The sequence below is a fragment of the Empidonax traillii genome, unplaced genomic scaffold, assembly GCF_003031625.1.
Source record: "Empidonax traillii isolate 1590-97213 ecotype Southwest subspecies unplaced genomic scaffold, ASM303162v1 scaffold275:size1536655, whole genome shotgun sequence".
Taxonomy (NCBI): domain Eukaryota; kingdom Metazoa; phylum Chordata; class Aves; order Passeriformes; family Tyrannidae; genus Empidonax; species Empidonax traillii.
In genome coordinates this window covers 926,558-948,142 of record NW_020955468.1, presented here as the reverse complement: position 1 = coordinate 948,142, position 21,585 = coordinate 926,558, and the positions used below count along the sequence as shown (strand labels likewise).

Sequence of the window (21,585 nt, the reverse complement as noted above, 5' to 3'; positions counted from 1 at the left end):
TAGAAGGTTCTGTGGTCAAATTTCCCATGGGAAGGTGACTGTGTTTTTGCAAAGGCTGATATCTATTGCCTCTTTCATCAGTTTGTGCGTTGAGATTGTACATTCATGGCAATAGCTGCACTGATGCAAAATGCCTCCCCACTTTATTCCCATTTCTTTCTGGTAGTGGTACCTCACTGAAAACTTGCAGCAATAAAATCAGCTACGTTTATGGTTGCACACATGGAAGTAGTTAATTTATCAGAAAAAATAGGACTTTTTGGAGAAGAAAAGTATAAATATTTGGTTTTAAAATTCCAATTCTCAATCATGTTACCAGTACTTTTTTAAAGGCATAGTACTTTTCTAAAGGCATATAAATTCTTGAGGAATACAGTATCCTGCTTCAAGTTCTGTAGAGTGAAGAAATTTGATCCTTTCCTTGAATATGCATTATATGTACTTTAGGCTTTGGGAATTTGTGTAAGACAAGGGCACCCGTTAAAGCATTTTGCCTAAAATATCTGTATAATCTGTACTTTTAAAAAGGGGGTAAGTGCATGTTGCTAACAAATGGATTGTCCTAGTCTTGTATTTTCCTAACTACCTCTTTAAAATGTCAAGAAAAGATTTCATCTTCTTAAGTCTTGGTTTCAGGTGTGCTAGCAATAACCTGACATATTAACTCTCAGATTCTGACAGCTAGATGCATGTGCAGGTGAAAGTTAACATTCAAAAGTATTAAAAAAAAAAAAAGAGTAAAGACAAAAAAATTACCAAGGATTTCCCCCCTCCCCCCTCATTTTTAACTGATTTTAAGTTATGGTTAATCTGACCTGTTGTTTAGGTAACTATGACTTTATTTTATTTTTTTACAATTTGATATTTGAGTTAAGACTGATGGAAAAAAGTGGTGAAGGAGCAAATGAAAAGGGAATATTATCCTGAGCCTATATATGAACTAAATTGCTTGTGGGTTAGAACAGCATTTGTAATCCTCCTACATCAAGAGATGGTGTTTACTAACAGTGCTGCATTGAAATGCTGGTCCTCTTTGCGTGTGGACTGGGACTTGCTCAGGTGATGAGGTCTCTCAAGGCCTGAGGGACTGTGCCTTTCACTTCCCCGAGAGGCACTCTGTGGGAGGAACAGCACAAACCCCGCTGCGGTCACAATCAGAAATTATGTTGTGTTAATGCCATCTCTGTTTTTCCCTTTCTTTTGCTTTGGAGGAAGCTGTGGTTGGCTTGGACCTGTGGCTAATGCTGTATCTAGTTCTCCCTGAACTGGCTGAGCCCTCCCTTTTACATTCTGCGTTTCTGCTGCGCTACTCGAAGAGGATGGTGGTGGCTGCCATGGCAGTGGGAGAGAGGAGGAGATGCGGCATCAGCAGATGTGCTACTGACAGGGAGGGCGGAAGAGTTAATGAAGAGATGTTGGAGAATTAGTAGGCAGAAAAAGATTCTTCAGGTCTTCCAAATCTGTAGATGTGGGTGTCCTGTGCTATAGGTTTCAAGGGTTTGCAACTTGAAATGCTGGTGTGATCCATGTGTTTTCCCAAGGTTTATGGGACTAACTGTTTGGGAAGCTTTTAGTATTCTTTGCTATTTAATGTCGGTTTGGTTCTGCAAAACCAAGTCAAAATTTAGGCAATTTTAAAGAAGATTACAAGTCTTCCCAAGTTTTTAATTCCCTGCAGTTCTTTCACCTTAAGATTTGGTGTGCACAATTAACTTTAGATTTGTGTTATTTGAAAGTAAAAACTGGGGGTTTTTTTGTGGCATTCTACACTTTATGTTATTTTCTACCAGTAGCTTAAACTTTTGACATTTGAATAAGTCCTTTGGCTGAGACCTGCAAAATCATTTGTATCCTTGAAATGTTCATGTATTTGAGAAAACATTGTGGTAGTAATACTGCCAGGTCAAATTTTAAACCTCTTTATCAAGTGCTCTGTACACAGTTAAGAGTTTAAAAATAGAGTTGTCCCGAGGCGTGCCAGAAATCTGGAAACAGTCAGACTAATAGAAATATGTAAACTTTCATAATATGTTTATTCCAGCAGGGAAAATATGCCGAGGCTTTTGCTGTCAAAAAGCCTTTGCCCAAGGCTTTAAAAGAAAAAAAAAAAAAAAAAAAAAGGAAGAAAAGGGAAGGTCGCCTATAGTTATATTGTGGCTTCAATAATAGCCATTGAAATATGTTATTATCCACTGGATTCTACTAGAGCACTTCTTTGGAAAAGTGGTCAAGTGAAGTCAATATGAGCTGTGAGGTACTCCAGACTTTTAAAAGCTGACTATGCTTATTCAGACATATATATGTAGAATTCATAGAGTTTGGAGCCAGAAGGTTAGCATTATTTAAAAATAAATTAAAAAAAAAAAGTAAAAAAGCCACAGACTTTGAAGGGCTGATCCAATGAAATTTCTGCAAATTGATTCTATATTTCTGAAGTCAGGGCATTTGTAAGGAAATATGGAATATATTATGATTTTAGCACAGTACTGGGGTCAGTCTTTGCAGTGGAGAAGGTGTGTGCACTTGTCTCACCCAGGGAGCTGGGGAGAGACACTGAAATGCTCTGTTTTAATCACTCACCGTGTAAATTAGAGTCCTGTAGTGTTTCTTGCTAGGGCACCTCCATCCTTGGGCCGTTGTGTAAAGCTCTTCAGATGATTATTTCTTCTTTTATTCTGCATCCTGGAGCCACACTGAGGAAGCAGTGATTAAACAACACGGCAAATTGGAGCCAGGAGAGGTTGTGGCTGCTGGCAGCCCTTTACTGCCTGTAGCATCTGAGCATGGACTCCGGAGTGTGGGAGGTGATGTGGTTCCCAGCGACTGTCAGCTGCTGCTTTTCTTATTTTCTAAATTGCCTAGGTGGAAACTCCAAACCATGACTCTGTCAGGTGGGCTCAATCCCTGTCCATCCTCCTTCTGGCACCAGCAGCATTGTAAACTGCTTCTTGGTGGTAGCACCATTCCCACTCCCCTATTTCCTATGCATTTCTCCCTGCAGGTTGGGTAAATGCACCCATTTAGACATAGCTGCAGGAGTTATTAACTTCTAACAATCCTATTATAAATCTGTGTCTTAGTAATTATTGAGGTTTCCATGTTCAAAATAAAACTTTTAGAACTGGACCAATTTTGGCAAAAATAGAATTTCCCCCTTAAGTAAAATAACCAGTACATTTTTTGTCTTAGATTGCTTGGCTTCAGGAACCTTTCTCAGATCAAGGTTGCTTGAATGCTACTTGTTCAGGTGAATAAAGTCTAAGCAGTGTGAATAGATTCAAAGTTAGATTCTTAATTGCTTTTGAAATGCCATATGAATGTTAAATGATATTTTGAATCTAGTTTCATAGTTTTAGTGATCTTTGTTTGTTTGTTTTGGCTTTCTTGTTGGTATTCCTCAAAGAAAGAGGGCAAGAATTTGGAATGTTCTTTAGGATATAGGAGCCAGATTTGAAGAATCAGGACAGACTAAAGTCTCTCAATTCACAGAAGTCTTAACAAGTTGCCTAGACACCTAAACTGCTGGATTTCTGTCTCCTAAATCAGCTCAGTTATCTCCCCAAATTATCTGGTTGCCTTTCAGGAGGGATTCAATTTCACTGGGCCATGTGCTCATTTCTCCACGATGCCTGTTGGGCCACCTTTTGGATAGCTGGGCTTGCATCTGGATATGTCCTCTCATGGTGTACAGATTACACTGTGCCTACTCCAACCCACTTGTCTTTCCACAGAACTACCTTCTCTCTCCTTCTGGCCTTTACAGCACTGCAGTTTGTTTTGCAAAAGGATCCTGCACATGCAGCCTCTCTTTTGTTCCTCTAACTCCAGTGTAATACAAGGCCTGGGAAGCAGTAGTTTCATGGAGCAGAAATGACAAGGACTGGCCAATTATAGGTGGAAACTAAGAAGATGTTTGATCAACCAATGTTGGCTGGTCGCTTTGTCATCTGACAGCTGATGGGAAGAAGCACAGCTCAACAGTGCTAGGAGTTCAGCAGAACTTCTCCACAAGTGAAGTGGTGAGTATCTCCTTCTGACATTAACATTGGTACAAGGGACAGATGGGCTGGGGGGAACCCTGTATTTTAGGAGCATGCAAAAATGTCCCATGGAGGCTGCTCCAGGGGACCCAAGGCAATAGCCTTACCAAGATCCCAAAACTATTGTCTCTACCTTTGCAGGTTATCACCTAAGGAAAACGAAGCATCCCACAACTCACTGCATCCCAACACCAAGAGCACCTCATGGGTGTGGGTCAGCTGGAATATAAACTCAGAGATTTCTTTAAGGGCTGTGTGGTACTGAATCACAACTAACATCAGCAGACCAAGAGGAATGCTCTAGGCTGTGGACTGTGGACCATTTATACCTGGACTGAAGTGGACATCTCTCATCCAACATTTGCCATCAGATCTGCCTTGGGAAAATTCCAGGCAGTGGTTATTTCTGGATTCCATTTCTCAGAAGACAAAACAATTATCCAGACAACTCTCATTGCTGTTTGTTTCTTCAAAGGCCTCCCCCCTCCACAGCTGGAAGATGCTGAATTTGATCTCCAAAAGCCCTTAGATCTGTGCCGATTTCCTTCTACCACAAATGGACTCTAAACAACAAACCCTTTCTCCTCAGATCCTTGACTAACCATAGCTCCAGAGGCAGAAAGTGCCACTTCCCTAGCCAAGACAGGACATACCATCTTGGTGCTGCCACCCCTGCTGTCTTCCTCAGGATGCTTCAGCTGTGTCTGACGCTGTGCAGTCTGCACAGCCCAACTCAGCAAACAGCACAAAGTCCAGGTCAGCAAAGTGTGTTGCCAAGCTGCATCCTGGCACCGCCACAGGAGAATGGAGCAGGTCCAGGGAGCCAAAAGGAGTACAGCCCAGGGGTGCTGTGGCACCACACGTGGGATGACTTCTTGCAGTTTGGCTCTGAAGCGAGGGGTGCTCCTTATGACCTCCTTCACTGTTGATGCTGCTGTCACGACAGCTGTTGCTGGGATGACGGAGGATTCAAGGATGGAGAGGCACACCTCAACAGGGGCTCATTCCACCATGTCCAGAATGTCTGGAAGACGGACTGTGGACCAAGAGAGTGTTAGTGCAGGAGAAATGTATTTGGACACAGCAACAGATGAGAAGCAGCAGATCACAGACAAGGCTCACATCACGGAGGTACAGAGATCTGCCCGTCCCTGGGTACATGAGTGATGAAACACCACCTCCTCACGCTTGTTCAGTGCTGCAGCTTCATTCTCAGGGGATTGGTGGGTGTCTGTAACCCTTATTTCTGACTTTGTTCCCTCCTCTATTTCCGTAATAAAATCCCTAATGTTATAGTTTTACTGGTCTCTGTGTTTTGTGTTATTGTCCTGAGACTTTAGCCACATGCTGCATGCCCCTGGCATGGCACTCTTTGCAAACGGGGTGCCTTTGTGCTCTAGTGCCCTGTGGGACCCTGTCCTGTGTGTGCTTAGAGGTGTGAGCAATGTCTCACGCATGCTGAGAGCCCTAATTTAGCTCAAATTGCAGTCAGTCCCTTTTACTCCACCCCCACACCAGCCTCGCTGTCTAGTTGTGTGTGACTGAGCCCAGTTCATGCACAAGTGCACTAAACAGCAGCTTCTTATATGAAAGTGAAGTGATAGTGCTACTCCTTTTGATCATGGCCCTGGTTTGGGTGATGGTTGTAATTTTTAATTGCAGGTGAGTTGTAAAGCATCGTGCCTTGATGGGTGACATGAGTGGGTTGTAAGATCTGCAAGGAGGGCTGAAGTTCTTCCATGTGATCTCTCCAGCCTGTCCTGCTTGGTTTGGTTTCCCTTCCTCTGTGCTGGCATTGGCCATTGCTGGGTGCCTGCTTGCTCACCTTAAAGGTGCTATTATATTGGACATGTTCGGGGGAGCGTTGTTCCCAAAACTTGGGATCTACACGTTTTTTGTTGCAGTGATCCCTACCAGTCCCTTTTGTGGATCTGCTCTTGCATTTATGTGTGTGTCGTGTGACATCTTCCCACAATTTCTGTAACCATTTCCTTCTGAGCACATGTTAGAGCTGTGCTTTGGTAGAAAGAAGCATCTGGTCCCACATGGGGAGTGGTTGCTGGCTCTCCATTGTGATGCACGTTTCTCCAAAGGTGCCTGGGAGACTTCATAGCCAGAGTCTGACACTCTACCATGATGCAGGATCCGAGCTGGTGTTCACATAGCACTATTTTCTGAAATCCATGTGAAGAATCAGTGTTTAGGATAAGGATGGAATGCGATGGACTGCTGGAAGCAAATCTGCGGGGGATGCTTGTAAATCAGCCTCATACAGAGTCCAGCTGGTGAAGGGCTGTGCTTGTCCAGTGACATGTCTCTTCTCTGAAGTGGTGGCTGGAAATGCTGCTGTGTTCCTCTGTGTGTGTCTTTGGGGCATTGAACACTTACAGTCAGCAAACAGCTTTGTAAGCTACTGTTTATTTTTGTTGTTATTAAACATGCTAAAAAGAAGGGTGGAGAAAAAGAGTCGGAGGCTTCCCCCTCTGAAATTTAGGGGCTGATAAATCCAAAGGACACTGCCTATTTCTTCTTCCCTTTCCCTCATCTTTTCTTCCAGGCAGTCAAGTTTTAATTCTACTGTTGAGTGTAAGATCAAAGGAGAGGGAGGGGAATTGTTAATTATGCTAATTATGTACTTAGTAAAAAAAGTGAATTGTTTTAGTATGATTAAGAATAAAGAGCATGAATATCATGATCTTCAAACCTTGATTTTTGAGGGCCTCTTGATATATGGCAGACCTGGAATGAAATCTGGAGGATGGTTTACTGAATTAGACTTTGCTCCAGTGCAGTCAGAGATATTTGTGACAGAACTCTGCCTATCAAACTGCTCAAATGTAAATTATTCCTCAATTCTTGGGCAGGCTGTGAGGCAGGTTCCAGGAAAACCTGCAGCACAGACCAGAGGATGGCCCAAGGCTCCTAGGAACAATGAAGATGTAGCTTTTTTATTTATTTTTTTGCCTTACCAAGTGCCTGTGAGCCTGTGGACGTGGGATGTTACCATCCCATGGGATGGATAGAGCTCAGTGTGTGTTAACTCCATCTTCAAATATTTCCTTCATTCTGATACAAAGTTGATTCCTATCACCAGAGGAAGCCAGTGGATAAAGAATGGAACATTTTTGCCTGAACTTTGAGATGCCACTCAGTGTTGTGGATGAAACCCAAATATACACTGCCAGGCTTGCCTTTGACAAAATACAGCCAATCCTTCCTCTGCTTTTTTTTTTTTTTTTTTTCCTGCCTGCAGCCAAAGTGTAGTTAGTTGTCTGTGCTGATGATTAAAATCCTGGAGAGAAGGAGAAACACAGAATTTCGACGTTTTGCCCTAAAGAATTTGGAGAGGACTCTTTTTGTTATGTTATATTGTACTGCTTTCATGCACACAGTGAGCCTGCTGACCCCCAACTGCTTTGGAAAGCAGGCTTTCACCTCGGTGTTCCTGTGTGCCAAAAGTGCTTTCCCATATCATTACCACATGCAAGAAATGGTAAAGCAAGTGATCCCTAGGATCTAAGCTTGGATTACACTGCTCCAAATATGCTGCACATGGCCTTCATGACTCTGCTTTATAACATGGCAGTTATTTTAGCAATACTTTTTTTTTCTCTGAAGACAAGGGGTTATGTTCTCTTCCTGTAACAAACCAAGCTAGAAAGGGAGTCCAGGTAGCCCTTAACCTGGCAGCTGGGATATATCTTGTTTGAGCAGCACTCTGAGCTGTGCCTTTATCTTCCTGCTGTAGACATACTGTCATAAATGATGTTACACAAGATAGCTGTAGTACTTGAAATAAACACTCCAGTAAAATTCCTACAGTGGAGATCTCTGGAAAGGGGGCTTGTTGCACACAGGGCAGCATTTCTGCCTTAGCTACACTGGTTCTTTTCAATTTTTATATTTCTATGAGCATATGAAGTGCATTTTTAAGGGCAAACTTAGATTCTTTCAAACAGTATGAATTTAGCAACAAAGCCCCAAGTTTGTAACATTCTTCTCTCAGTCAGAAGCTGGGAGGATTGATAAATCTTGCATAAATTAATTCGTAAAACTGCGATGCTTGTGAAAAGTGTGCTGAAGCAGAAAAAAATTGAGTAAAGGGGCACCTTATGTCCAAGTAGCAAAATATTATAGATAGAATAATTTTGTATCACAACTGCTCTGTATTTATAAAAAAATAGAGCTGTGCTCTCTTGCTAGGAGGTAAACCTTATATTGTAAACAAAGAAAAAATAATTCACTGATGATGTGATGGTTTTCTTTTTGTTTTCCAAGGTTCAGATCATCCACACAGCCTGTCTTATAAATTGGAACTTGGATCAGACCAGGAAATACCATCTGACTGGTATCCATTTGCTACTGTCCAGTTTGTTGTTCATGATACCTGTGCCTCAGGAACAGAAGTCAAGTCCCTGGGCATAGAGAGTGATCTGCAGCCCCAGAAACACGTGGTTCAGAAAGCTTTTTACAATTGCCAGGTATTTTCAGGGCTATGCTTTCCATATTTTCCTCCTCTTCTACTTCCCTACTCCCACAAACAGTATTTGAAAAACAAATGTGCTTTGTATTCTAAACATATCTTGCATGTACTTTTGATGATTTTAAACAAAAGAATCATTAAATAATAATTCCTTATCTGATCAAAGATGATGCTGAAAAACAGCACATTGAATGCAGCCTTGTTTTTCCTCAGTTGAGCTATTTTTGGGAGTAGTGGTTTTGAAATCTGTTGGGTCGGGAAATGTTTTGCTTCTGTGTCAAATCTTTTTTTCATGTCATTGCTGCAATTCACACTTTCAGTGTCCAATTATTTGCTAATTCCACCTGGTTCTTCTTGTTTTCTAACTACAGGTTGAAATTGAAAAAAAATGGATTAGGCTTGATGGAGAAGACCCAGACAAGGCTGGCAACTGCCTAATGCAGTGAAAGAGAGGAGGCATCGTCAGACGATATTAGTAGGAATCAGTTTACATAGGAAATTCTATTGTTAGAAGAAGCGCAGTGACCTAGTTTAGGATGAACATGGTCATTGAATTTTTTTTTTTTTTTAGTTCTGATGGGTTTAATTCTGCAGATCAGTACTCATTTGCCTGGCCTGCATTCAAGTAAGCTTCCTGTCATGGGAATACCGGTATGAGTAAGCTCTCCTTATAAAGAGCTGCAGGATGTGAGCACTTAATTGACTGATTGTAATATATTCTTTTCTTGTTGTGTATCTATGACTTGGGAATGATCTCATACTCCATATTGAAACCTAATGGCACTACTCAAAGAGGTCATGTTCACTTGGACGTGTAATATTTGGTAATAAAAACTTCCAGACTGTTAATGTGCAGACCAGCATCTGTGTAAGGTCCAAGAGGACCAATTATATTTTTTAGTGCTGTTTGAAAACTCAAGTCCCTCATGTTTCTGCTCCCCTTGATGTATGTGAACAGAAGAAGTCAAGACACTATTCTTGACAAGAGCCTTAATTAACGAGTTGGAAACTAGGTGATTTCATTGGTAAAATGGGAAAAATTCCTCTGTAATAATGCTCTTCATTTCTCTGTGGCTGTGGCTATTTCCTCCCCAGCACTTTATAGGTTCACTCAAAGTAATCTCATGGGCAAAAAAACCCATATGGCACATGTGATGGAAATTTCTGTGCCAGCATTAGACAATTCTTTTTCACTACTGTAGCAAGTGAGGTAAGGGGTGGATCCTCAGCGAGTGTAAATCAGTCCAGGCCCATTTAATTTGATGAAGCTTTGAGAATATACAACAGAGGAGGTTTTCCTCCTCAAGCTGAGCAAAAGGCTGATGGCTGCTGTTTGCTCTGGCTCTCCTTGAGTATGCAAACTGCAGATGTTGGTTTGGAAATTGCAGAAGTTGTGGCTTTGAGTAACTTTTAAGACAGTCTTTTCATACATGGGAAGGGAGATGTTTTCTGGCTCTAAGATGCTACTGGCTTTACAGGCATTTTCCATGGGGAAATAATGCAGGAATGGACTGTCACAAGAGATGTGAAGCTGTGATGCTTCGTCAGGCAGCCTGAGCTGCTAATCAAATGTCAATGTGTTAAATGTGTTTTCAACAAACAATTGTCATTTAGGGAAAGGCTTTAATAATTCCCCTCAGCCATTATATCCTTGGTCATTTTCTGCTGGCTGTAATTCCAGGTCTGAAAAAAATCTTATAAATTGAAAAAAATGCTCCTGATACTTTTTTTTGGCTGCAGATTTCCTAAAACTATCCTTACTTCAAACTGATATTAGTGGAGGACAAAAGTATAGTAATGCACTGCCTCACTTTATATTTTGTACAGCTTGTAACTGTTTAGATGAACACTGTGTAAAAATACAGATAAATGTTATTCCCCAAAAGTAGAAATATGTGGGATATGCACTGAGAAAATTACCAGTCTGAGGAAACAGAAGACCATAATATGAACCTAGTTCATCACAATAAACTTTTCCCCCATTCGGAAGCTGAGAATGAAATGGGTAATAGATTCTACAGTAAGTCCTGAGGGCAGGTTTTTTATGGGTATTGCATTGCCAAAGCTCCAAATAGACTATTATGGTATTTGAGCTTCTCTATATATCCCTTTTTATTAGCAGATTATATTGTTATAAATCTAAGCAAGCATTGGAGTATAGTAGTGATCCAAATATGTCTCAGCTCTTGCATCCTCCATCCGTGTTTTGAATTGAGAAACCATTAGCACCTTCAAGTCATGTCTGTTGTGTTTTATTAATATTTAATTTTGGTTTATATACTGCTCAGCTGAACTAAGGGGCAAAGTGTTTGTGCTGGGCACCATGGCAAGTTCTGCAGTGTGCTGAAGTCCATGGTTATACTAGAGCTACAAATATCTATTAACCTCTTTGCTCCGTGAGGGAGAGGAAGCAAAATACTTGTTGCAAATACCTGCACAAACCTTTGTCTGAGGCTGACTTGTTTTGACTTGCATTAATACATCTAATTCAGTAAACCTATTAGCAGTGGTTAGTCTCCAAAGCCTGACTTGAACACCTGGCCCCTATTTTTCTGTTTCTTAAGGAGGAGAAACTCTTTCATCCTAATACCTCCATTCACAGCACTCATCTCCTGGGCATTCAGTACCCGGTGGTGTTACAGAAGCAGTGGCTGCTTTTCTTCTCTCAGGTGTCTGCTGTGTCTCAGGATTCTTTAAGAAGCTTGTCTAGTGTTGACCCTTCGAGACATGAGCTGTTGTTTTGAGTGAGTGGTCTAAATGATGAATGACCACCTTACAAGTCATCATTCCTCCTAGTGAATCTGTATTATATCTGGTATGGTGCAAATGGTCATTCAGACTTACTGAACTCATTAACAAAAAAAGGTCAAGCTACGGCTTTATGTATGTTGCAAACTCTTGGATTTCCATCTGAGGCTTGCAAGACTTGATATTAACCTTAATTGGAATTGGATCAGAATCACAGGGAATTAATTCCGCAGAAATATTGCCACACTGAGAGAAAGTTACTCTAATACATGGTTTTCTGTTTAAACCTGACAATTAGTGCAGCCTAAGGTTGAGTAATTGCCCTGTTCAGTCTCAAACTGATGCTTATATGCCTTTGTGTCAGAATATTTAAAAATAGGCCGCAGTTTAATGGAAGAAAATTTGGGTTGTCTGACTTTGCCCCCCACACACCTCAAATTCTAACTTCCTATTCTATTGCAACATGCCTAAGCAAAAACAAACACTCTGACTTCCCCTTTTTTCTGCATTGTCTGGTGACCTTAAGTATAACCTACTAAGGAAATATTCTCCATGTTTAAGACTCATTTGCTAACATTTTCTATGAACACGATGGCAGCTGACAGTGAGTAAACATACCGGTTCTGATTCTTTAGAAATCTGGGCTATAAGTAGTCTAATTGTAATTTGGCGGGGCTGGAGGGGGGAAATGGAGAGGAGGAACAGTTACAATAAGGTGTTGTGATGCTCAATGTCCAGCTAGCAGAAGGACTGGATCTTTAAATAATACATGAGGTACATTGGCACCATGTGAGGAACCAGGTTTCACACGTATCTGATCTCTGCTTCCAGCAGCGAGCGCCTGCAGTCACTGAAATGCTTCCAACTGTTTGGGTCACTTAAGATGCTGACATTTTGCTAACATTTACTGCAAGGCAGTGTTTAGATACTATCTGTGTTTCCTTCACAGAGGACCAGCAGGGTTTGGGATATTTTGTATCTAAAACATAAATCAATGAGAACAGCTATTTTTATAGTGTGTTTGCCTTACTTATGGTGTTGTATTAGCTGAAACCGACAAACCTTATCTTCGCATTCATCTTTCTCAAACTAATTGTATTACTGAAGGTAAATGGTACTTGATGTAATTTTGGATTCAAACACCCATTGAAGTCAATGGAAGTCTTTTAACTGACAAAATGGGATCTGCATCAAAGTCTCTAAGGAGAGGGGAAAAAAAAAAAAGAAAGAAATAGTGGTAATGGGCTGCAGAAGATTTTTGATGTTAGTAAGCAACCTGCAATGCGTGCTTATTCCAACCAGAAAAGAGCACAAAAAAAAAGAGGTGTTACCATGCGTCGGAGCTGAAACTTTGCAGTGATTGGAAACAATGGTCCAGTTGCCCCTGTGTAGCAGTTCCTGAGAAATGAAGATGATGATGCACTCCATTGAACTTGGTGCCAAGCCACTGTCATCCTTATGCTCGTTTTTTTTTTTTTTCCAGATTCTGTGTTAATTGTCCAAAAGTACTTTACATCTGAAAATGTATTTTCATATGTTACTTTTGGTTGTGTTTATTTTACCTGACAGGCTTCTTAGCTGCAGTATTGGTGTCCATACTTCCATTTTGCATTTATTTGTCTTTTTGTTAACTAAACAGACTAATTGCTGCAGTTAGTAGTTCTTAGCAGTACTTAAAATAACTCTGAAGCAGTGCTGTTACTTTTAATGGAAACTATAATTTTATTTCAGTCTTTTTGCCAGTATAAGTACAAACAGATCATGCTGATAATCTTGTAATAACATTTTGTAGATTGCATATTGATTAAAAAAATAAAGTTGTATTTCAAACTAACAGTTTCTTGTCCCCTCACTAGAAATTTATCAAGCTAGTTTTACATTTACTATAATTAACTGGTCAATCTCAATCATCAAGTATTGCAGTTTATTAGAAAGAACTGTTCCCTGTGGGTGGGGAACATCACTCCTCATACTAGATAAAGCTTGTTGCAGGAAGCTCAATGATGCACTATATTCCATTGACCATGGAATGGGTTGGGTTGGAAGGGACCTTGAAGATCAGTCAGTTCCAGGCCCCCTGCCTTGGGCAGGGACACCTTCCGCTAGATCAGGTTGCTCAAAGCCTCATCCAACCTGACCTTGGACACTTCCCAGGGATGAGGCATCCATAGCTTCTTTGGGCCACCTGTTCCAGCGCCTCACCACTCTCATGGTAAAGAATTTCCTACTAATATCTAATCCAAACCTTCCCTCTTTCACTGTAAAGCCATTCCCCACTGTCCTATCACTACATGCCCTTGTAACGAGTCCCTCTCCATCTTTCTTGTAGTCCCCTTTAGGTACTGGAAGGTGCTATAAGGTCTCCCTGGAGCCTTCTCTTTTCCAGGCTGAACAAACCCAGCTCTCTCTCTCCATAGCAGAGGTGCTCCAGCACTATAATCTTCTCTGTGGCTCTCCTCTGAACTTGGTCCAGCAGGTCCACGTTCTTCTTATGTTGGGGACCCCGGAGCTGGATGCAGTACTCCAGGTCATGTCTCATGATGATCGTTTATGGCAGACCCTATTCCTGCCTTATTTGCCTAACAGTAACCCAGAGAATATCCTGGTTTTCACAATACCCTCTGTTCTCTCTGGGATATTCAAATATAATGTAGCGACAACTGTTTAAGTCTTTCACAAATTTCAAAGCCTGTTCTTCAAATGAGCTGTTACTAGGGAAACACTGAAACCTCGGTGGGGAAATACGGGAATAAGGTGAGAGGTTTGTGAGGCAGCATTCAAAGAATGGGTTTAAAGAATAAAATAATCATGCCACTTGTCCTATGCTGCTGTGTCTGTAGCAAAGCTGTCAGCTATTCTGGGAAGCACTGGGAAATAGAGTTAACATCCATTCCCACTTCAGTGGTGTTCTATCCTTCAGTGAGCACCTGCAAATGGAAAGCAGGTGTCTAGCAAAAAGTATGGTCCCCTTACAGAGCTTTTGCAATGTTTAAAAGTATCAGTGCACAAAATGATTCAGGTACATGAAAAGTGAGATGACAAATTACTAGAGTACAAGTAAAAACATAAAAACATTTATTTTGGGACAGCTTCCTAGATTCTGTTATGCCTAGTAGCTGCTATTTTATAGCGCTGTTTTTCCTTAGCAAAAACAACCTGTAATTTTTTACAATAACAATCATAACATGTAAGTGGTGCTCACACTCCCTGCTGAAGCCTTACTGATAAAAATAAAAAAGCATTCACTCAAATTCTGTTTTGCCGTCCCAAACCCCAGTGTGATTAGGGTTTCTGGTTGTGGGTGAATACAGTCTAATGTTACGTTGCACTATGATGGCCTTTTCGGTTTAATATGGAAGAACTTTCACTCTATTTCCTTTTTTGACAAGAAAAGTCCAAGGGGAAAAAGGTAGAAGAGGGGCTGTGTTGGGAGTAGAAGAGACCTGTGAAGAGTGACCAGCAGTGGAGGTTGGAGACAGAAAGCAGGGAGTGAGCAGAGAGCTGGCAAAAAGGAAAGGGCAGCAGGCAGAGCTTGTTTGCAAGGGGTAAGGAGAACTGATGCCTCTCTAAGTCAAGTTGAAAAGCTTAACTATACGAAGGACTGAAACAGAAAAGTGGTGAAGAAACCATGTAGAGAAGTGCTTTCTAGGGAAGGTATTGAGAACAAAGTTGTGAGGAGCTGCGGGGGGTGGAGGAAAATGAACTGAATGATCTCCTGGGGTGGGGAGGAGGAGCTGAAGCAGCTGAAGGGGGGGGGGGTGGGTAGGCAGAGCCACTGAAGACACAGCAGGTGGTTGTGAGACTGATGGGGCACAGTGAGAGGTGTCCTCCCTGAACAAGCCAAGGTGGTGCCTGCTTGTGCACCATGCCATGCAGCTGGCCCTGCTTTCATCCAATGTGTGCTGCCATCCTGCACCAAGCAGAACTTCCCCCACCTTGAGCATCCCTGTGTCACATCTGCACAGCTGTTGGTAATGGGGACCCATCTTTCTGCGCAGGGCAATCTTGCTCATGCAAGAGGAATGACACACTCATGCTGAAAGAGGTGCAATGAAAATATCAAATAGAACCCATCAGTGAAACAGGGAGAATTTAAAGCAAGAATTTAGGCCTTAGCCTGGTGATACCCAGACGTAAGCTACCCCTCTAACTTTCTTGGACTGCTATCTAGGAAGGGACCTTCATCTGTCAAGTCATCTGTAATGTGGAGTAGATTTTACTGTCTAAATGATATCAGCATTTAGATGACAGTTCATCCAAAATGGAGGGAGCCATTCACTGCCTGAAGAGAAAAAAGGAAATGCTGTTTTAGCCCACTTCATGGAAAGCCATCACTGAATATCTTTGCTGTTATCTGTGTGATTATAATGTCAAAAGAGGGGTGCAGAAGATCTGCTTTGGGCAGATTTAAATGAAAGTAGAGCTGGGGGAAAGAGATAAAAAAACAAAGAAGAATAAAGTTAAGTATTAGGACAGCAGGAGCCCATCCACTTTTGCTCAGAAAAGGAAGCTCAGGAATATGATGAGCAAATGTAAATGCTTCCCACACCCACTGTGGGAATGCAGGTTAGACTTCATACAACAGTTATTCTTTAATGGACTTAAATTGATATCAATTAGGCAGTAAAAAGGAGAGCCTGACTGCTAAGCTGTGCTTCAGCCTGTTTCTCAAAGTCACTTGCTGGATGGTTTTAGTGATTTGGTTAGTGCTGTAAACCCCAATGCCGGTGAAAGGGGCTGATGTGATCACTCCGCTGTATTCCTCTTGAAATTACCAAACACAAAGTTAGACAGAGCAAAGTGGCCTTGCCCAAAACATGCTGCTCTTCTCTTATTTAAATTCTCACTAAAACTGCTGGATTTCTGCAGTAGTCTACTTCACTCCGAACTTCCATCAGCTCATTCAAATAAGGAGAAACTATGTTTCTGGCATTTACTCTGCCACTGCACCCTGCCTCTGAGTGGTTCTGCACATCTCTGGTAGTTAGTCCCTCCCCATTGGAGTCAGGGAGCCCAGGACCAGGTAAGTGGCAATTACAGACAGGTAAGGAAGGAGTGGGATTTCAACTACTGGTGAAGGGGGCAAAACTAGATGTCAGGCAAGGGACTTAGAGGGAGAGAAGGCAAAGGCAGTGGACAAAAGAGAGGGCTGGACTGTGGCTTTTCTTGGGGATGCAGGGCAGGAGGTCGGGGTCTCTCTGGGAGAAAAGGGTGGTATAAACATCTGTATGTCACACTCAGGGAAACAAGGCAGACAGCAAAGAAGGTGCAGGAACAGGGGATGAGCACAGAGCTGGACAGCAGCAGGAGTGGGATAGAAAGCAAGGACAAGAACAAGAACAGTGAAATGACTGGTGGCTGCTCTTTCCCTTTGAGAATTTCTCTCCACATAAGGCATATGTATCAGATTGAGTATTTAGGAGAGGCAAGGCTTATTTCATCCTTAATTAGGCTTACTCACACTATACAAGTCTCTGGGCTTACCAAGGAGCTGAGATATACAGTACTATTCAGTATATTCAATCCATCAGACTGCCATTTTTATATAGCAGTTTATACAGGTCAGAGCTCTTCATAAGCCACCCAATGTCCTGAAAATTTGTCATTAAATTGAATTAAGAGACAGGCCTTTCTATAGTTCTTCTGATAAAGTGGTTTAAATCAGGTAAAAAAAAAAAAAAAAAAAAAAAAAAAAAAAAAAAAAAAAAAAAAAAAAAAAAAAAAAAAAAAAAAAAAAAAAAAAAAAAAAAAAAAAAAAAGAGAGGCTCTTGAAGAAACAGGAGTCACACATGATAAATGAAAAAGGAACAAATCATAGGTCCTGGTATTATCTGTCTCAGAACTCTGAGGGAAATGATGGAGCTTGTAACAAAATCATGCTGTTAATAAAATTGGTTATGAGACTAGAGTGCTGTATATCTATGAGTCAATAGCTAAAAACAAAGGGAACACGTTAGAGAATATCTTTAAAATGAAATTACACCTTTGCTCATGTCACGGTATCTCCATGAGGACTGTCTGGATTCTGAAACTGGTTCCTCCTAAGAATGTTTGCTTTTACTTCGAAAAAAAAAAGGCGAGATGGTATTTGTAAAGTATGCCTTGAGACAGAATTCTGCAGTCCTGCGGCTGAGTGGCTATGTTCCTGTACAGCAGCAACGCTGGATTTAAACAGGAGAGGGCAGTCATGACCAAGCATCCGAGTGTGCTGAGGCATTTCTGGAATGGAGATATTTGAAAAAGGTTGTTGTTTTTTTTTTTTTTTTAAATGATTAATAAAGGTTCATCATCCAAAAATAAATCTTTTCTAGACATCATGTATCAAGTGCATTATAAATAATTACAAATTAAAACCTGTCCAGAAAATGAATGTTTGAGGTGTCCTTAAGTAGCACTATCCCAAATGCTGACAAAACCCCTGAAAAATCAGGAAGGTTTGAACAGCATGCTAATCTTTTTGATAGCCTCATTTCTAAAACTCTTGTGAGATGTTAAAGAGACTGCTGGGATGGAAGCAGAACCAAGACTGATAAAGTCTGTATACTGTTCCCCACTGCCATTTGTGAGCTTGTGCAAGATATTTGCTGTGTCTGTGCCTCAGTTTCTTCTCTTGAAAGTAGGGTTAAATGTTAAAAAAGTCCATAAGCATGAAAATGACTACAGGGCTGCACTTTATACTGCAGGACACTGATAGTAGGTTAAGATCACCATATCAAAGCTAGACAGTCAGAATGGGTAATGCTCTTCACAGATATTTTAATATTTTTTCCTTGTCCAGAGATGATTGAATTTTTTCAGTGCATACCAGGCTTTCTCATGCTGTTCAGCTGACACTGTTTGCAGTGCTTGGATGAAAAGACACCTTCTCTAGGCATTCGTAAAAGAAATTATATAAGGTGTGTTGCCAGACCTCAGATGAAAGCCTAAGCACCTTGGTTAGCAGGAAGTGCCCTCTACAAACTCCCTGTGCAGCTTGGAAAGCTGTATTCCCTCTCCCAGTTTCGACTTCATCCTCGGTGATAGCTGTGTACTGTAAGTAGGCCTTATCTGCTGTCCTCTGCATGAAGGGAGCTCACATGTTGACCTTGGTGACAGGATCTTTGTTGTTCACGATGCAAAGGGTATAATTTAGAACAGATGTGGTATGCCCACACTGCCTTGTGGGAGTACAAATCTAGAGACACGCTCTCCACCTGAAGTGCAGGTGAAGATAATTTTCTTTGGTCCGCAACTTTTCACGTGGGCATAGGCAAAGCAATCTGACCACCATCTGAGACAGCTGGGAAGTCCTTTAGTATCAAGCTCCACTGCATTCCTTCTTTTTGAAGTTAAGCATACAAACTGTTACAATTTCAAGGCACTTAGTAATCCCTAGATAAACAGAGGTAGAAAGGAGGGTGCTCATTTATAGATCTACTTGCTGCACTTCCACCTTTCTAGAAGCACTGTATGGTATGCTGCTAGGGAGAAGGCTCTGCATAAGGTCTATCTGCCTGATGAGGGAAGCAGGATCCAGCTGCAGGATCACCATCTGCGACCTTCAGTGCCCAGCGAGATCCTCAAGGCTGCAGCTCCTTCCTGCTATCTCTGCTAACATGACGGGGAAAAAACAGGAGAAGAATGAGGACACTCTTGGTATGCACTATCCCAGACAGTTTTAAATGAGCACTGTGCTTTAAAAAAACATGTTTTATTATTTAAATAAAAGCAACATGACTCTTCCTTGTCTTGTGAAGATGCAGGGCATACAGAACAGCTGCATATGCAACTGCTGTTTAATTTAAGACCCAGTCAGAGTCATTAAACATATTTTCTGGTAGAGCAAAATTACTTCAATAGGAAATTGTATTTGTCTCACTCGTGAAAATGCAACTTAGAATATTATTATGGATGTTGCTTCTTTTTTTTGTAGGTGTTAGTGTAGCTATATAATTAAGGGTCTGTCATTATTTTCATTAAAGTATTTTCATTTTTCAGGATGGGTAAGTTAGCCTTAAAAATGAAAGCTTAATGGGTGAGTCTCCTTTTCCCAAGCCAAACAGCAGTGTAGCTACATAGCTACCTAAAAAATGAAAAAGAAAGGAAAAAAGGATTATGTTTCTAGGTTCTCAAAATCACCAGGGCAACACTGACTGAAGGTGCAGAACGACCTAAGTATATGTTCTACTACATATATGGGATTAATGAACATTTTTCCAGATGAGTAACTGCTAAATTGGTAAATCTCTGTATTAACATATGAACAGATTGCTGCAAATGTAAGCAATAATTTGAGTAGTTGTGCCAGATTGCTGCTGCTTAACTGGTAGCTTTAGCTATCCCCCTGTTTAGGAGGTAATCATGACTTCGGGGTTTATTAGAGCAAAGTGATACGGTTTTGCATCCAGCTTTGCTCGGTGCCGTCTCGCACCACGGGGCAGCTGTGGTTCTCCAGACAAATTCTCCTTTCCCCTGCGCTCCTAAGGGGAAGATCCAGGCTGGAGCTTGGATCCCACAGCGGGCGGCGGCCCGTCCCTCTTTTCGGCCTTGCTTTCAGTGTCTGGGTGCAGTATCCAGCGCTCCCCAGGATTTTCAGGGATGTACGAGGAGAAGGGAGCCCTCCAGGCCGGCCGGGCGGGGCCGGGCTGTCCCCTTGGCAACGGCGCCTTAAAGGCGGGCGGGGCGGGCGGCGGCGCTGCCGCGGCCATGGATCCCGGCAGCGCCGTGGTGAGGGGCCGGGCTCGGCGGGGCTGGCCGCCCTTCTCTGCGGGAGGGGGAAATCGTCTGCCTCTCCCTTTTTGTCCTTGTTGTTGTTGAGAACGACACGCTGTGGGCAGTGTGGGCGGGAGGGTCGTGTCCAGGGTTGGCGGGGGGCGCAGGGGAGCTCCAGCGAGGCGCTGTGCGAGCTCAGCAGTGCCAGGCAGGGAAGCGGCGGCTTTTACCCCGCCCCGGGTTTTTCATCTGCTCCTGTCTCTCCGTTCATGGGGCTTCAGGTGGTACCTCAGGGGACGGGAATCCCAGCGGAGCCTTGGAGGCTTCGCTTTTAGACTCACTTCGGGCTTTGCCGGAATGGAGGGGGTCGGTAAGCCCTTCCTGCCGCCCCAAAGTATACAAAGAAAACTGGAGTCTGACAGTTCCCGATATGGATGGCCCCTGGTTCTGGCAAAAGAGTGCCTGTGTGTGAAGGGATAAAGCTGGACTACAACAGTGTCTGCACTGTAACCATTTTTCTCTAATTTGGAAGCGTGTGCTGTTTGAATTTTACAGTCGCTCTATTCAGTTTTTATGTAGCATAATAAATATTTGTACTCACTCTAGCTTGGCAATCCTGGGGAGAGGAATAGGCCCGCTGGAGGATTTATGTTCAGTTTCTCTTCTGGATTAACACTGAAGGCAGAGCGTTTGACATATGGGCTCATCAACAGCTTTTAGTGCAGTGGTACAAGAGTAAACTTTTTTTCTTCCTCCTCTTCCTACTATCCTGAAATGTGGTGGAGAATTTTTGGAGATCACTAACCCCAGATAAAAAAACCGATACACGAGTATGGTTATTTTAAAGTAGCGGTATATTGTGTTGATTGCTTTTTGCAAAAAAGTGTAATGTACTACTTAATAGCTTCTATTAAAAAAAATTCTTATCATCTGCACTATAGAATAACTTTAGAGCAGTAAAATATTAATTTCTTGTTAAAAAAAATGAAAATTAATAACCCAGAATCTTCTGTTTCCTAAAATATCTTAGCTTCATCTTTCACCTAGTGTAGGCTATTCTGGCGGTGATGATAATCAAGATTAATAAGGTTTAAATTGCTACAAGCTAATTATCTTACATTGGAGTGTATGAATGTTGAAGCTCATGTGTGTCCGCTGTCCAGGTCTAACTGGAGCATTAGGATTTAATCACTTCCATGGGCAGAAAAAGGAATAAAATGTTCTGTTAAAGTCTTATTGTAATATAAGATGAATGCTATGTATCGATAACGATAATTTAAAAATTTCCTTAGCTAACCCACTATACAGCATCAGACTGTTTCCACAAAGAAAACATAAATAAATCTCCATTATTTTTTGCAGGTTCCTTACCTTCTGTTTCTGATGGAATAGGCACATCTCATTTTTAGTAGCTTGTCTTGTTGGTTGGCCTTTAAGTTAGGGGCAATGATTATAGAATAATACAAAGTAGCTGGACATGCTTGTTTGAAAATAAGCACAGCAATTGTTTTTGTAATGTTTCTAGGATTTTCTTAAACGTTTCTGTAGCCTAACCAATAATTTGAGGCTCAAACCCAGTATTTTTCTAAGGATGTCAGATTTAGCGAGTGGCATTGCAGACCT

The 21,585-nt window shown here is 41.7% G+C and overlaps 1 protein-coding gene and 1 long non-coding RNA gene across 7 annotated transcripts in view; both read left to right on the top strand.

Moving 5' to 3' along the window:
* LOC114060421 (stonin-1-like) overlaps positions 1 to 21,585 on the top strand; it is a 45,544-nt gene that overhangs the window by 14,540 nt on the left and 9,419 nt on the right. For 2 of the 6 annotated variants that reach the window (XM_027889925.1, XM_027889924.1), the window contains exons 3-4: positions 8,319 to 8,521; positions 8,895 to 13,105. In XM_027889925.1, the coding sequence (XP_027745726.1) occupies positions 8,319 to 8,521; positions 8,895 to 8,969 (278 nt within the window). In that variant the 3' untranslated portion in view covers positions 8,970 to 13,105. Of the gene's footprint in view, positions 1 to 8,318; positions 8,522 to 8,894; positions 13,106 to 19,899; positions 19,978 to 20,108; positions 20,469 to 21,585 lie in introns of those variants that run through there. The other 4 variants (XM_027889930.1, XM_027889929.1, XM_027889927.1 and 1 more) reach the window with 4 other exon arrangements.
* Positions 3,967 to 5,335, top strand: LOC114060422. Its single transcript, XR_003571880.1, has 2 exons — positions 3,967 to 4,019; positions 4,182 to 5,335. It is a non-coding gene; the product is annotated as an uncharacterized LOC114060422 (long non-coding RNA).